The following is a 13,263-nucleotide window of genomic DNA, read 5'->3' on the forward strand; positions in this document are numbered from 1 at the left end:
ATTGCCTCTAGGAAGAGGAACCGACTGGGGGTAGAGCGTGCCAATGACCTTGTCTTCGTCAGCGCGAACTTGCGAATGCTTTGCAAGAGCATGACCAAGAAGGCAGATTCCTTCACCGAGTGGGAGATGAGTCAACAAGAAGAGCAACGGGAGGATGAGGTGCAGGAGCAGCATGCCAGTGAGGATGAGACTGAGGATGAGCTTGATGCTTCTTTGGCAGCCGCACAAGCTACCCATGACCATGAGGCGAGCACTTCACGTGGATGATCATTCATGGATCATGATTCATGGGCCTTACTACTTAGCTCTAGCCTCTAGCCTCTAGTCTTCAACACTTTTTTGTCATTGACTCATTTGAGTCCGTCCTTGTATTTTGCCTCCTTAAGGCTCCTGAGTCGTGACTCTTGAGTCATGACTCATTTTGTATCTACTTAATTATTAATATGACTCAAAATCTTAGCATTTTAGTGTAAATTTGTGCTCATTTTGATGTGCTTCCAAAGTAGAATAAGTGCAGAGTAGAAAATTTTAAAAAAAAGTATTTTTTGAGTGCCGTTCCCTCCCCCGTCCCCGTTCCCTACTTATGGCCATCCCCCGTCCCCGTCCCCGTCCCCGTCCCCCGTCACCGTCCCCCGTCCCTTGTGACTATGGTGCTGGCCTCTCTTTTCTCATTCAGTCTTGTACATATTTTGCTCCCTCACTTATGAGACTATCTGCGTCTCTTGCTTGGGACTGTTTTGCTTCAGTATATTCAGCATAGTTCTCTCCATATCTCTCTCTCTCTCTCTCTCTCTCTCTCTCTTGCACTCTCTGTTCAGCACATTCTAGTGCCACTCTGCTTCCGCTTTGTGCACTCTTTCATGGTATCATCGCTCCCGGTTTGTCAACCACTTTGCTGCCCCAGATTCAGCCCTGTTTTCAGCACCTTCTCCTCTGCGTTTTTCTCCCAGATCCACAGCCCTTGCTGCTGCATTTTCTGGACAGCAACTTCTGGTCTCTTCTCCTCCAGTTTTGGCTTCTCCAACAGCAGCCATCTGGCGTTTTCTGATCAGCGTTTTTCCCACTTGGAGATTGGACAATAAGCGGCCTGTTTTCTACAGGACAGCAGCCTTCTGTGCTGCGTTTTCCTCTCCAGTGGCCCTTTCCCCTTTGCAAAGGGGGCTTGTGGTGTTTCAGGCTTTGGTGGCACTCTTGGTACCTGTGGAGGACACTTCTTCTTCAGAGTTTGTGCATTTTTTGAGATTGAGCCCAAGCTTTTGTGATGGCTGCACCGACTTCTCTTCATATGTTTGCTGAGTCTGCCAAGTTGGATGGTTCCAACTACACCCTATGGAAGGTGAAGGTGAAATCGGCCTTGCGTGGCGTGGATCTTTGGGATTGGCTTGTTACACCAGCCAATGCCACCCCTCCCACCCTTGCTTCCGGTGGTGCGACTCAGGCACAGATTGATATTTGGCAATCGAATGATCGACGCGTTTTCTCCTTTTTGATGTTGAACTGTCAGGATGCTGTTCTCTCTTATGTGCGTACACCTACTGCACATGAAGTTTGGAAGGCTTTTGCAGATCTCTATGAGAATAACTCTCCCAGTCGGATTTTGGAAAAGCAACTTATGAACTTATTAGTTTCTGCCTTTCCATCTTTATCTGCTTTCATCTCGAAGATGAAAGATCTCCGGAACGAGCTTGTTGTTTGTGGCAAGGACATCTCCACTGAGGATATGGCTATTCGGCTGCTCTCCAAACTTCCAGAGAGGTTTGATGCATACTTTCAGTCTCTGGTTTCTTCTCCTCGTCCTGTTCCAGTTACTTGGGAGGAAGTTCTCCCCTCCGTTATGCAGATTGAGTCTCGCTTTGAGGAGCGGACTAGCAAGTCCTGATGGAGCTTTGGCAGCATGAGATAAAGGGAAGACTCAACAAAAGAAAGAAAAAGGGGGTTCTGACAAGAACTCCAAGGATTCCGACAAGGATAAAGACAACAAATCTTCAAAGAATAAGGACATTGAATGTCATTATTGTGGCAAGAAGGGTCACACGTCACCCCAATGTCACCAAAAGAAGCGTGATGAAGCAGCAAAGAACTCTTCCTCAATGGCAGTGTCTCAACCCAAGAAGGATGATGGCATTCTTCTCTTGGCAGGTACTCGGCGTATACTTGCTCTTGTGACTTCTCAGTCATGGTCTTGGATTGTTGATAGCGGTGCTACTGCTCATATGACACCCCATCGAGATTGGTTCGAGGACTTCACTGCCAGATCAAGCGAGGTCACTCTGGGTGATTCTTCTTCTGTGCCAGTGCATGGTCATGGCACTATCCCCATCTTCCGTTCTAACGAGGACAAGAGGTACTTCTCTAACGTTCTGTATATTCCAGATTTGGCTTTTAACCTTGTCAGTGAGTGCTCTTATGGCTCAGGGTGCGGAGGTGATCTTTTCTCGTCATGAGATTACCATTCGTGATAAAGCGACTGGTAGCATCTTGGCTCAGGGAGTCCAAGATAGTGGTCTCTACAAGTTGACCGCTCTGCTTTCTTCTGGTGCTTCTTCTGCTCTTTGGCATGCTCGGTTTGGCCATTTGAGCTATCAGCTTCTGCAGCGAGCTTGGAAGGATGGGTTGGTTCAGGGATTACCGACCATCAAGGCTCCGTCTTCTGTTTGTTCCTCTTGTTTACAGGGGAAGCAAAACCGAGCCGCCTTTCCGAAGGAGGCGACACACAGATCTTCGACATCACTTCCTCTCATTCATGCAAACTTATGTGGTCCTATGAGTACCGCGTCTTTGAGTAAGGCGCTGTACATGCTCGTGATGATGGCTGATTTTACCAGATATACTTGGGTTTTCTTTCTGAAGACCAAGGATGAGACTTTTCATCACTTCTGTGATTGGAAAGTTGAGGTGGAAAAAGAGACCGGTCACTCGGTCAAGGCTCTCAGGACCGATGGAGGGGGTGAGTTCACATCCCAGGAGTTTCAGCAATATTGCAAAACACATGGCATTCGGAGACAGCTTACTACATCATATACTCCATCACAAAATGGAGTTGCCAAGAGGAAGAATAGGACCATTATGGAAATGGCCTGTGCTATGCTTGAGCATTCCTCATTACCTCGACGTTTCTGGGCTGAGGCAGCTTCCACTGCTGTCTACATTCAAAACAGGTCTCCTACTGTTGCTCTTTCCGACAAAACTCCATATGAGGCTTTCCATGGTCAAAAGCCCTCCGTTGTTCATTTCCGGATATTTGGATGTACAGCGTATGTTCATGTGCCTAAGGAGCACCGCTCCAAGTTGGACTCGAAGTCTCAGCGCATGACTTTTCTCGGATACAGCACTGTGTCCAAGGCATATCGTCTTTATGATCCTCAGGCCGGTAAAGTTGTTGTGAGCCGTGATGTGGTGTTTGACGAGACTCCTACATCTTCAGAGGGGGGTGGTGAGCTTCTTCTTCCTGCACCTTCTCCTCCTCCTCCTGCTCCCGCTATTTCTGTTACACCTCCAGCTGAGGATTCTCAGTCAGATGATGATGACCCTACTCCTCCGGCGAGTTCGAGCAGATCTGTACCTGGTTGGTATTATCAGACAGTTCATGATTCTGGGTTACGTGAGCTTCCTTCTACTCCTCCGCCTGGTTCTCTTCGGCGTTCTTCAAGAGTTACAGGGAAACAAATTCATGAGGGCAACATGTTTGTTAATTATGCTCTTATGTCTACAATCATTAATGGTCCTTCTGATCCCACTTTTGTAGACGAGGCTCTTTCACATGAGCCTTGGCGTCATGCTATGCAAGCAGAGCTGGATGCTATCGAACGGAATGGCACTTGGATTTTGGTGCCTCGGCCTCTGCAGCGTAAGGTGATTGGTGTGCGTTGGATTTTCAAATCAAAGTTCCGAGCTGATGGCAGCTTGGACAAGCACAAGGCGAGGTTGGTTGCCAAGGGTTATGCTCAGCGTCCTGGTGTCGGGCATCAGAGAAATGCAAAGCAAGCTTTGTGGAAGTGTCACCACGATCCAATCTCTAGCTTGAGAGCGGGAGGGATGAGACCCAAAAATCTTTCTAATAAGCGATCTTGACTTCTTTATCAAAATCTGCCTGTAAGGTCCTAAGCTCATCTTCCAAAAAAGGATTGTTCTCCGGGCTGGTGGGGTGGAGGGATGATTGGCTTGGGCAGAAGCCATAATGCTAATCAAAGGGCGGCCGGCTTGAAGACACTAAAAACTTTTCTGTATGTTGATGCATACAAAGAAGCAGGAGAGGCAGGAGGCGAAAGAAGAGTATTCAAGACCATTGAGAAAGCTCTGGAAAATCTTAAGGGAGACGGAAGCACCAACTAGAGTGGATGCACTTCCAGCCTTTCGTTTGCAATTTACAACAGCAACTCTCACACACAGGCGCAGCACACGACACCCATCAGCTCCGAGTGAAGTCAAAAAGCTCTCAACAGCCTGGGCACCACAGAGGGGCAGCAGCCATAGATGCAGGTGTGGCGAATGACGATGGTGGAGCAGATTGTGCACAGGTGTAGTGCGCAGCTGGACAGATGCGAAGGTGAACTAGAGGGTGCACAGGCAGGGATTTTCTTGCACCATGGTTCGTGGTGTCAAATTCTGGCTGGACAACTGTGCAGCTTTAACTGGAGACCAAGAGTTCACAAGCAACAATTGGTACCCTGATTCTGAATCGTGGGGAGCTCTGGTTTCAGCAACCCTAACATGCTCTGTGCGAAGACAGAATCTGCAGGGTCTTCTGAGAGAGACAAACCCTGCAAAGCTTGGTGACTGTTTTGTAGCTATTTCAGTTTTGGTGATTCATTCTGGTCTTTACAAGAGCTGCTACTGCAGCTTACCACTGCCCACACAGAATTGAAGCAGCCCAGATATTGCTGCCACAGACAAGAGGTTGCGCATTGCCTTAAACCCAGTCATTTGTTTGTGTTTGTACTAAGAGTTCAGTGGTTCATTTCCACAAACACCATTCTCATGTTTCTCATCCATGTCAAGTTGGACTCTTGACCCCTCATTGCCTGGATTGAGGGGTAGGGATGAGGGAGGAGATGCACATGTCGCGGGCACCGCAAGTTGTTGAGGCTTTGGGGATGGCTTGCCGACGCTAGTGCAGGCTGTCCCTTGGCCGAGTGGTTGCGAGGGAGGGCCCATCTGACTGCAAACGAGTGACCTATTGCTGGGAGAAGAGCAAGATACTGTTTGGGAAGCCCAGGAAAGCAAACTGTGACGGGGGAGCCAGTTAACCCTGCCAACGGGCCTGAGTCTGGAGTACCAAAGCACATGTACTGCAACAGGGTTCGACGAGAAGGTCTTGTCCACTAGGGTGGCTATATCAAACTCAATTCAGATGGATCTGATGCCGAGGGATTGGACGCCCACGATACACCCTTGCTCACCAACTGGGGGCTTGGAGGAGGTCTCGCATTTGCCCCCTAGTCAGTCTGCTTGCTGTTGACAAACTTGCAAACCTAGGTTTTGGCTTTAAGTGAAGCCACTGAGGAGGCAAGGAGCAGGAGGTCCGCTTAGGAAAGTTGACAGCTGAGGGTGGCCTTGGACAGCAGGGTGGGATGAAGCGGCTGCCATGGAGTCCTCTTGAGGGGGAAGGCCAAAGGACGGTCTCATAAGCACACAACTAATCAGGGAGCAGCAAAAGAACGGAGGGCTGTCCTCTTGAGGGGGAAGGCCAAAGGACGGTCTCATAAGCACACAACTAATCAGGGAGCAGCAAAAGAACGGAGGGCTGTCAACTTTCCTCGGCGGACCTCCTGCTGGATGCGAAGCGAGAAGAACCTAGGGGGGAAGGCAGGCGAAAGCAGGGCGGCCAGCAAGGGACAAAGGGAGAGAGAGGCGAGCAAGTGGATGGAAGAGGGGGAAGCGATGCACAGAAAGAAAAGGGGGGGGCGGCAACAGGCGGGGATGGCGGGCTGCGGGACGCAGGGGAGAGAGAGTGGGGTTTTACATCTTTTGTATGTAGAAGACTTACTCGATAATTTATAGGTGGTCGTCCCGGCTCGCCTTCCGCCTCCCCCTCCAAGCTCCATCCCCTCGCTCGCCTTGTCCATCCCTTCTTCCTCCTCCTCCATCCCCCGCCTGGTGGCTATTGGGCTGTCCTTGAGAAACCCATGCCGCTCCGATCTCTTGCAACGAGATCGACAAGGTTTGCGAGCGCAGGTCCACATCTTCTGAGACGCGACAGATCTCCCTCATGTCCTGCGCAAAGTTGCTCCCCATGGACTGTACCAGGGGGGGGGGGGGAGAGAGAGAGAGAGAGAGAGAGAGAGATCGCCCTCATGGAGAGAGTGCATGGAAATACTAACAAAAAGGTGATTTTGAAATATATTATTTTAAAAGAACATTTTTCTCAAACCATTGTTTACGCCTTCAAAAACCTTCAGGTTACACCACCTCCGTTAATTTGGGGACCGTTTTTTACCCCTCTTCTTGGGTATGAATGATGTGAGTAGGAATAGATTGAAAGTACTCTCATGACGTGAGCATTCCTATATACATGTATATATGTATGTATGTATATATGTATGCCTTGTACATGCATGCATTCATGCATGGTCATATGAAAAGAAAACCAATGACCATAAGTTGAAACAAAGGAGGAGTGTATGTATGTTTTTCTCTTCTCTTAGTGAGATGCACATGTGTGCGTGCATACATGTATGCATACGTATTTACTAAAAGAGTCCAACAAGCATAAGCTAATGTAAAGAAGTGTTGAGGGTTATCTTGAACTTGCGATTTCCTCAACTCAACAAGGTTGTTAAGCATATAAATGTGTATGCATGAATGCATGTATGTACATATGAATATATGCATTCCCATAAGAAGAGGACCAATGAGAATAAGATAATACAAAGGTGGAGCGTTCAAGGCTGATCTTTAATTTGTGATACTGTGCAGGATGGTTACTTCTTAATCCAAAGAGGTGTGAATGAGTGTGGCATTGAAGGTAGTGTTGTTGCCGGAATGCCAGCAAGCCAATGCATGTTAGCAGCTCAATGATGGATAATTCATAACTAGGGACAAAATAATATTTTATTTGCATTATTTCAAATCTAGACGGGTTAAGATAATTAAGCTTGTACTTTGCATGTTTATACAAAATATTTTATTTCTTTTGTAATTATCAAATGTAATTTAAGTTTCAGCTACAATTTCATAGGAATGTAATTTAAGTTTCAGCTACAATTTCATAGGAATGTATGAAATAATGAAGTATTATTTTGCCACTATGTCATCAAGGTAACTCTTTCTTGTTAATCTTTAAGTAGCACATCTCTCTCTCTCTCTCTCTCTCTCTCTCTCTCGCTCTCTCTCGCTCTCTCTCTCTCTCATATTTGATCCCATGCTAGGCATTAAATTCACGTGATGTAAACCCATCACCTCAATCTTCTTCAGCTTCTTTTTGTCTCATTCTTGACCAGCTTATGCCATGTTTTAAGCTTTCTGAATGCATCAGTCTTATCCCGAAGAAAATGCATCCACATCTTCCGTACTAAAGTCATTGATCAATTATGTAAAAGAGAAAGAACCAGTGATTGCAATCCATCTTACCACAAAAATCAACATGTACAAGCCCAAAGGAGACTTAGTCCTATTGCTTCTCTCTTGTGGAAGGGTTGTAATGTTACTTGCTCATCGTACAAGCTTCACATGCATCTAACCATTTTGAAAATGTTTGTAGGTGTGCCACAATCCTAGGCTTGTGCATCTCTCTCAAGACCATATAGCTTAAGTGCCCGAACACATAGCTTACGAGTGACGCAAGGAGTGAAGTCTGACTAGTCATATAGATTGTTATAACTACAAATTCTTGTGTTCACGTCAGCATAAGTAGTGAAGTCTAGCAATCCATGCAAATGTTACAATTACAGCCTCTCCCATGACATCCATTGGCATCCAAGATGATTGCACTAGCTTGATCTAAGTGAACCCTTATGTCACATTTTGTAGTGGCCACAATGGAGAGAAGAGAAGATTTCACTTGATAGCTCTCTTTAACATAGAGGACATTTAATAATGTTTAGTATCACTATTTCTTGACACAAAAGGTACAGTACTTGTGTCTCTGGTTGGGCATTTAGCGTCATTCTCGATTGCTACCAAGATGGACTCCCCTATCGGATGTAGAGAAGTGTAGCACTCCTTCTGACTGGTATCATATGCAAGACAATCCATTGTTAGTGTTGTAGAATGCTATTTCTCCGTGCACATCTCTTCGATCTTTTTCTATGAAGAGCTCCAATTCCACTTCTACAACACTACTACTTGACTCCTTTGATGGCTTCAAAGTGCCACTCTTATCATCTGCTTCTATCGTTTGCACATGGCTTGCATATGACCAAACTTGTTTTGCAATAGAGGCATTTCAATGTCTTCTTCTTTTTCTTGCCAAATGAAGAGCCTTTACTAGAGTCCTTACATTTCTTTGTGCTCACTAAGATGCTCTCATTTAGAAGGCCAAATCACCACCATTTGAATACTTCTAACACACCTCCTCCTCCAAGGACATGGCACTAAACTCCATAGATGTTAAAGGAGGATTCCTCACCTAAGTGTTTAATGAGGTGACCAAGCCATCATACTTCTAGGGAAAGATCTTGATGCATCTCCAAGCGAGATCTTCACTTGACTTGCTGGTCCCAATTACTGCCATCTAATCTTGCATATTCTTGATCCTTGTATTTTTCTTGGCTACTTCTCTGTCAAAAAGCCTCTCGAGTCTCTGTGACACATGTTGAAAATGGACAACCTTGGGGAAATCGGTAGTTTCCAATAGGCTTCCAAATCACAATATGGGACCATTCTATGAGAGCATGTCATCTCTCTAGGGAGGATCACAGTGTGTTGCTTCTTGATTATTTATGTGGTTATTACTTTCCACCCAACATGGGGGCTTGGATGGAATTACAATTGTTGGGAAATTCGCACTGAGTCTCTAAAGTGAAACTTATATGTCCTTCATTCACTCTAATAGTTTGTCACTCAACACAATTGCTCTATCACATAAGATGGTTGCTCAAGCTCTCTCACACACATGCAAGAAAACGAGAGGCACAATGGATAGCTTAATCCAATCTCTCTCTCTCTCTCTCTCTCTCTCTCTCTCTCTCTCTCTCTCTCTCTCTCTCTCACACACACACACACACACACACGCGCACGCGCATGCATATGACACATGCACATGCACATGCACACTCACACTTACATGACATGCACGTGCACACACACACACACACACACACACACACAATTTATCTAGGAGCATTTTGATTATCCATAAGAAGTCCCCCTCCTACAAGTGAGAGTTCAATGGTATACTTGTCCATTCAGTTCACAGTTGGCCAATCACCACTTAAAAGAGAATATAGGCTTTAGAACATCAACCTTTACATGGACTTAAGACGATACACTTGGCTAGATTTTTTGGTTTTCGGAAGCATAGTTTGCTTTGATGTTATGGCCTTCCCAAAGACCTCTACATATATCTTTCTACTTCTTGGTATTCTTGATTACTCGGTGGAACTAGAATGGCATCCGACAATGAGGGTAATTTATTTTTTTATATAGGTCTTCCCAAAGACCTCTACATATATCTTTCCACTTCTTGGTATTCTTGATTACTCGATGGAACTAGAATGGTATTGTATACATATCCTCAAATGTTGTGAGGTAGTGACTCAATAAATACCTGACCCTTTGGAAATAAGAACGCATGTCTATGCTTTCAGGACTGGTGTTGAGGTGAAAATTAATATAATAGGGAACCATGCTACCTTATAGAGTCTTGCTACCTCATAGAACTCTTTGGGTTAACTAATGAACATCACAATAAGCTTTAAGAATTTGCATGTTTAAGGACATCACATTAAGCTTTAAGAATCTACATGTTGCAATGATTAAAGAATTATACACTATCCACCATTGTACACACATGTATTCCATGTGGCAATGATCAAAGGATTGTGCATTGTTTACCATTGTTCACACATGTATTTTCTTTGTAATCTTCCATCTACCTACATGTATCAAACTTTAAAATCTCGAAGAAGGGAAAGTTATAAACTATGTGGAGATATCTTGAGCTTTGTGCGCACAAATCCTTTGGTATGCATCTTCTATTGATTGGCATGTAGGAAGGCTCTATGTGTAGTCCTCTAGCATGGTAAAATAGTGACTATAATATGGTTTTAGCCTCATATACTTTTGCCTTCACTCTAGCTCGATCCCCTTGCGCTCTTCTAGTACACTCTCACCTATGGTGGCATACTCTTGATCTACATAACCTCCCCTTGTGCTTTTTGGATGATGTGCTCTCCACTTCTTGAAATTTTACCACACCATTGTCATCACAATCCTAAATCTCTAGTATTTTGTATAGTGTGACGTTTGCCAAATGAGGCTGGTTTTTAATGATTACTTGTCAAAGAAATGCGTCCTTGTGGGACCTTTTGGGATGTATAAATTCTGGCATAGGTGCTCAGATATGGCTTTTCATGTTATGATTGTGGCTTATGAGCATAAGCCTCTAGGGGTAGTGGATCCATGTATATGATTAATACATGTTTTTTGCATGGCATTTGGTTTGGATAACAAATTGTTGGCCATACGTAGTCTATTATACCTATCTCTCAATTATCCTTGATTGGCTACTACTGATGTACCTGCACACATGCTTATCTTGGAAAGAATATTTCTTTGTCTAAGCCCATCTCTAGGTGAGTATCAAAGAATTCCAAGTTCAATAGAGGGTCAATAGGACTTAAGTAGATGTAGAAGGTGCTCGTAATGACATTTTTGGAGGGGGATCCAAAAATGCTCGTAATGACATTTTTGGAGGGGGACCCAATGAGCCAATAGCAATGATAGGTCTAACACATAAGTAGATGGATCCCCCTCCAAAAATGCTCGTAATGACATTTTTGGAGGGGGATCCAATGAGCCAATAGCAATGATAGGTCACACATAAGTAGATGTATAAGGTGCTGACATTTGTGGAGGGGGATTCAATGAGGTAGTAATGATAGATGTAGAAGGTTCTTGTGATAACATTGTGGAGGGGGATATGCTGATGAGTTAGTAGTGCTTGTGATGACACTTGTGGCGGGGGATCCAAATAGTTAGCAGTGTTTGTGGGACAAGGGGACCCTTGTGGACCATGGTCTTCTATAAATGTCAAGGCTTCTCTTCATCTTCAAGTGAATCATTCAAACATCTTTATATGGTTAATCTTTATCATTTCCATTAGGGTATGATGTATGGGCAATATCAAAGGAGAATGAATTTGTTGTGAGTTTGTCTTGTATAGTTAAGTAAACCATGTGATGTAGTAATATAATTTCCCTTGGATGGTAAGAAGTGATGTTGTGGTTAAATTCTCACGTTTCTCTCCACCCTTATTCTTTGAAACACTAGAAGCCCTCAAATTTATCTTTGAGGATCACCCAAAAGTTAAGTTCTCCAAGCATTCTACCTAGATCATTATCTCCTCATTATTGTTTGGCATGATGGCATCCAAGAAGATTTGGCACTATGAACTAAAATTTAACATCACTAGATGATATCATAATTTGAATATGTCTCTAAAGTAGATCATTGTGAAATAAGGCCATGTCTACAAGAGGATGATTGTATGGTGTAGTGTCACCAGCACTGCCTCCTCCTTATTGTTCATCATAATGGCATCCTAGAAGATTTGGCACCATGAACTAAAATTTAAGATCACTAGATGATATGGTAATTTGAATATGTTTCCAAGCTTCTAGCTTGATCATTTCCTCCTCCTTATTGTTTAAATTGATGGCACATTAGAAGATTTGGCACGTGCCTCCTCCTCTTGCTTGTCCATTTGCCTCCTTAAAAGTGAGGGGCACAAAGGCAGATCGGAAGGGGGGGGGAACATGTACAAGTGCTCTTTGCACAACCTTTCTATGGTTGTCGCCACTCTTCATGGAGAAGGGGAACTCTAGGGGTATCCACCGAGCAGTGGAGTCAGGGATTAAAAATGTGATATCATCACATTTTTAATCATCACATCCCTCGCAAAAATATGCAAGCACTGAGCTATCGGGCTCTAGAGTCCTAAATATATTCTCTAGCTCAACACTATAACTCATCTACTACTGTGCAAATGCATCATGATGAGAAGCCATGGTGAAGGTGTAAAGGGAGCAACAAGCAAGGTGGATAGAAAGTGAGTGATAGAGAGTGCAATAGAAATGAATGAAAATAACCCCTACTTATACTTATAAATATAAATTTATATATTAATTCATTAAAAATTTAATAAAGTAATATATATTTTATTAAAATTTTAATGGAGTAATATTTATTTCATTAAAACTCCAAGAGATCCAACACATCCTACATGAGGAGGTACTCCACCCCTTCAATGGTGATAGCACTCAATGAAGCTAGTGGTGGGTCATGACTTTGGGTTTCCTGAGGCAGTTGGATGGATGCAATTTATACTTATGTTTATTATTATACTTAAAATATCTATAAACTTATATTTATTTTAATACCTAATATTTATACTTTAGTAAATAAAGGACACTTCAATAAAATATAATAAATAATAAAGCATACTTTTATTTCTTGTTACATATTATTATTATTATTATTATTATTATTATATTATATTATTTACAAACCCTACATGCTTCTGACATGTCTAAGCTAGGATTATACCATTCCTTGGCTAGACAATGGTGGTAGTGAATGTACTCCAAACTATGTCTCTCCATAATATATGTGGAATCATAAAAGTAAACATTTTGAGATGCCAATTTGCTTGCACTCTTGTTGTCATCATAGATCAAGGCACCTATCTCTACATGTAAAACATTTAGCTTTCCACTTAAGCACTTTACATTTTGCCATTCATGTAGAGATGGATATAAAGCTGCAAGCAACAAACATGCTTGTATTAAAACTCTATCTCATAAACATGGACTCAAAGCACAAGAACACAAAGCATAGAGATATAAACTTACTGTTAGGCTTATGTATCACATTGAAGTTGTCATGATGCACTCGAATTTCTTTGTGCATATAAACATGCTAAATGAAAGCCTCTGTTATTGTACTATTGGTGCGTCTCCTCAACTCTATGATTCTACCTTTCCATTGTTTGTTGGGGTTTGTTACATCTTTGAGCTTGACCTTGAAACTCCCACGAGTACTTGGTCTCATTAAAATCCAATTTAACTTACTGTATTGATCAAGGATCCAATTACCTTCATCATG

At 43.3% G+C, this 13,263-nt stretch overlaps 1 protein-coding gene across 1 annotated transcript in view; it reads left to right on the forward strand.

The window, feature by feature from the left end:
- LOC147633959 (cathepsin B-like protease 3) overlaps nt 1-7,244 on the forward strand; it is a 41,779-nt gene extending 34,535 nt beyond the window's left edge. The window contains exon 11 of the mRNA XM_086805042.1: nt 6,916-7,244. Coding sequence (XP_086661168.1) covers nt 6,916-7,017 — 102 coding nt within the window. The 3' untranslated portion in view covers nt 7,018-7,244. The remainder of the gene's footprint in view (nt 1-6,915) is intronic.
- The last annotated feature ends 6,019 nt before the right edge of the window (nt 7,245-13,263 follow it).

The sequence above is a fragment of the Cibotium barometz genome, chromosome 11 (genome assembly GCF_041138505.1).
Source record: "Cibotium barometz isolate CiBa-2024 chromosome 11, ASM4113850v1, whole genome shotgun sequence".
NCBI classification, from domain to species: domain Eukaryota; kingdom Viridiplantae; phylum Streptophyta; class Polypodiopsida; order Cyatheales; family Cibotiaceae; genus Cibotium; species Cibotium barometz.